Raw genomic sequence first — 3,821 nt, 5'->3', positions numbered from 1 at the left:
GACAATTTAAGACTTTGTTCTCCAGCGATTGTGATCAAAAGTTAATTTTATGTAGCATTTTCTGTCCTTGTATCTAATTAGTTTAATAAAAATGACTGACAGAAAAGCACTCTTCAGTAAAATACTTTTTATTGCCTAAGTGATTTATGATGAGCAGTACAAACTATAAAAGTATCCATATACAACCTTTTACACAGAATAAGACATCTGTTGGCAGAAACAAAAGGTCCATAAAAGAGTACAATGTTTCAAACATCTTCTGATACTAAACATGCAAGAGGATAAATGTCACCGGACGTCAAATGTTGTGTAATACAAGGTACATACTGGATTAAACTGTCTGTATGCATCAAGTATCTCAAGAGAACTGAGATGAGACTAACTTCCATATCGAAGATCAGAAATCCACTCCTGATGAACAGTAAAAACCGACCCTGGTGGTGCTGAATGCTCCCACAGTGTGCAGCGGACTTCAGATCAAACAGGAAGGACGCTTTCTAAATTAGCTCAAGGTCGACATCTAGTGCCCATAAGCAGGAAGAACAAGCAACATTTTAAAATGCAGTAACAGATTTACAGCCATTTGAATCACATTTTGTAAGGAAAGTCAACATATTAACACAAACACATATTTCATGTCAGCTGTGATTAGATATTTAACATGATACAAGAATAACACAGACCGAGTAAACAACCACAGCCGGACATCACTGCTTTTACCTCATTAAATAAAAGCTAACAGGAGGCAAAAAGCCAACAAGGCAGATTTATGTTCCTTTATGTTCAATGTGTCAGCACAGACTCAACCTTTTATTACATTTGTTGTAGTTTTGGCCTTCTTTATTATTGGTTAGTTAATATGGTATGCACCAGCTTCTTTGAAAAGAGCCAGGGAACCCAACCAAGCGCAATCGATAAATCAAGTATCATTCACCCTGTTGTCTACATATTTGGAAGTAAGCAAAGGTAAGCAGGTGAGGTCAGACTGAGATCACACCTGTCTTATCACTTGTTAGATAATGCCCTGTTCACATTGTAAAGGGTCTTGAAATACCCTTCATCCCAGTGTCTTGGAAAAGCACGGGTGGGTTAAAACCATGAGGTATGATGACCAAAGCTATGAAAATAACCTCCATGCTGTCAAACACCTGCATTTTTAAGGGGAAACCAGAAGTTCTTGATTCAAAAATATTAACCAGTGGGACTGTCATGAATTCTACTTTTTGGTGTGCTTTGAAAACAAAACAAATATGATAATATTGCAAATGATCAACATAAAAGGTAGAATTACTTTTTATGTTAGCAGCATACCACCTACTTGAGCAACGAGCACTGTGCTAATATCTGTGAGCAGTCTCGGCTGACATAAAATATTTAAATTAGAAACAGATTCCTTGTTGCAGGAGGGTTTAGGTCTCAATCATCATTTTGCCTGAGGATCCTTTTTCCTCCTCTCTACGAAATTCTTGTCAGAAGTCGCTTGTCCCTGGTCCCTCTTCCTCTTCTCCTTCTGCTTAAAGGTCTCCACTCGACGTTTCTTGGAAGACAGGCCTTGCTTGTCTGATTCATCATCTGAAGAGCGGTGATGGAGGGTTTGGGGATTTATGGAGGGGATGGATGAAGAGTGGAAAATAAGGATGTTTGAGTTACTCAACAGCACTCTATTTAAACATATCAATAGGCTCCATTTCACTGTGGGTGCAAAGTGAAGCCAATGAAAGTGTACATTTATTTTAAATTGTTCTTGTTTTGTCCGAGGATGTGTTGTGCACCTCCAGTTACCAATACAATGACATTGCCCTGGGTTTATGCCAACTCAGTCAACTTGCTTATCGCAAATGCAGTTTTATTTTAGGCTTTAATTGACAAAGGGCACTTGATAAATGTACAGTTTATGCTGGATATTGCTTCATCTAAATATTCCATGTGGTATATATTAAAATGCAAAGAACATGTTCTTATGACTGGGATGATGGATCGGTGTATCGATTTAGTGATCCTCTACCCAATATCATCTATGCAAAGTAAAAAACATCTGAACGCAACTCCTTCCAAAAGATTTAAAAGTGCTAAAACATGAGAAATGTGGCACTTTATAATGAACAGGTCTACTTTTAGTAAAAACAATAGTTTCATTTTTTCCATTTAAATGCCTGAAAGAGCCCAATAATTAAATGGTCGCATCATATTGTAGTTGCTTTTTGTGAGTTTATATAAATGTGGCTGATTGTGTTAAAAGGGCACAGGATGTGCTCTCATATATTTCGCAGGCACTTGCATTGTATCATGGCAGACATTGTGTCTTCAACAAATATTGCATTGCTGTCCAAATAATCAATAGGATATCATGTTATGGTGGTAGTGATTTACATCCCTACTTTGTATTACTCACTGAGCAGGCATACTTTAAACATGGTCCTGGCCAGTTGACATTACTAAACTATCTGGCACAGTACATCTACAACTAGGATAGTAGGCTACTGTAAACCAGCTCAATTCGCTTGTTCATACTTATAAGAAAGTAAAAATGTCCTGTTGTCATTTCATACGGGACTAACCTGATTCAGAGAGTTCCTCATCGGGGGGAAGAATCGGGCGTTGCCACCAAAAGGCTGCGGTGCATCTTCCCCATTGTCCTCGTACACATTGGACCACTTTATAGCCATGTCCATGCCTGGGGGAGGTCCCTTCTTCCTCTCTGGCTCTGAAGAGTAGCTCTCAGGAGGGGGCACAGCATTTGTCTTCCATGGCTTGAACTCTCTGGCAGGCTTCAGGTTACAATTAAAAAAGATGTACAATACTGACTAAGGGAAAGACTCGGAACAATTCCTGAACTAGACACCACATTTCTGATAGGTTTAAACGTTACGTAGTTACAAGCGTAAAGCCACTTAAAATATCATCAGCTCTGCCTTAGCTATGGAGTATCGACTATAGTAGTAAGACAGCTAACTAAATGATCGCTAACTAACTAGTGTTTTTACCTCTTCAGGAGCTTTGACCGTCAGACTCTCCCAGTCTATCTCCTTGTTTAGCGGGTTGTAGAGGAAGGCAGGCTTGGACACGGAGCCGAACAGCTCTTCAGGTTTGGGTAACGGAGCTCCACCGGCGGCTCGTTTGGTCCCGTGTTGTGAGGACTGTGCTCCCCCGCCATGAGCGTCTGTCCCCGGCTTCTTCTTCCGACGTTCCCCCTCCTCGTCGGAGTCGCTGCCATCGCTGCTGTCGCTCAGATCATCGTAGCTCGAAAAGAAACCCAAAGAGCCCGTCTTCTTTTCTTCTGTCATTGTGCAGGAACTACTTGTTTTCTAATGAGTAACAACCTGTGTGTGTTATAATAAATAAAAGAGTAGTAAAAAGCTGTATGTTTATATTTGTGTCAGTAAGCTTTACTCCATTTTGAATGAGCCTCCAAAAGAGTCGTAATGTGTTTTCGCTAGTGTCGTAACGACTGTCGCAAAGCTGTTTCATTAAAGGAGCAGCCCCAGTAGCCCGAGTTATTAACCAAAACCAGAGCATTGGACCTTATTAATGACATTGAGTCCGTACAAATATAATTGTGTTAAAATGCAAATTGTTATTATTATTGTTTGCAGAATTTGTAACTTCACTTGTTGCATGGGCCTTTTGTTATGTATATGCTAACCGTGCTTTATTTTTTACAAACAGCCACTTTGTAGCTTGTGTTTCTTAAACCATAGAAGAAGGCAGTGATACTGCACTAATCCGTGTATCTACCGTCCAATTGTTTTTCTTTATTAAACACGTAAATGGAAGAGCGTTTGAGAGGCCTTTTTGCTTGGCCCCTACACACGGCGGCGTGC

At 39.9% G+C, this 3,821-nt stretch overlaps 1 protein-coding gene across 1 annotated transcript; it reads right to left on the bottom strand.

Annotated features, from left to right (window-relative positions):
* Window positions 1–978: 978 nt before the first annotated feature.
* On the bottom strand, window positions 979–3,449 carry c4h1orf52 (chromosome 4 C1orf52 homolog). Its single transcript, XM_034080862.1, is given in 5 exon segments — window positions 979–1,446; window positions 1,448–1,572; window positions 2,559–2,582; window positions 2,585–2,768; window positions 2,985–3,449. Coding segments are annotated over 5 exon segments (663 nt in total). The 5' UTR covers window positions 3,285–3,449; the 3' UTR covers window positions 979–1,416.
* Between the last annotated feature and the right edge of the window lie 372 nt (window positions 3,450–3,821).

Source organism: Pseudochaenichthys georgianus, chromosome 4 (genome assembly GCF_902827115.2).
Source record: "Pseudochaenichthys georgianus chromosome 4, fPseGeo1.2, whole genome shotgun sequence".
NCBI classification, from domain to species: Eukaryota; Metazoa; Chordata; class Actinopteri; order Perciformes; family Channichthyidae; genus Pseudochaenichthys; species Pseudochaenichthys georgianus.
Note: the sequence above shows the minus strand (reverse complement) of the source record. Positions and strands in the feature narration are given on the sequence as shown.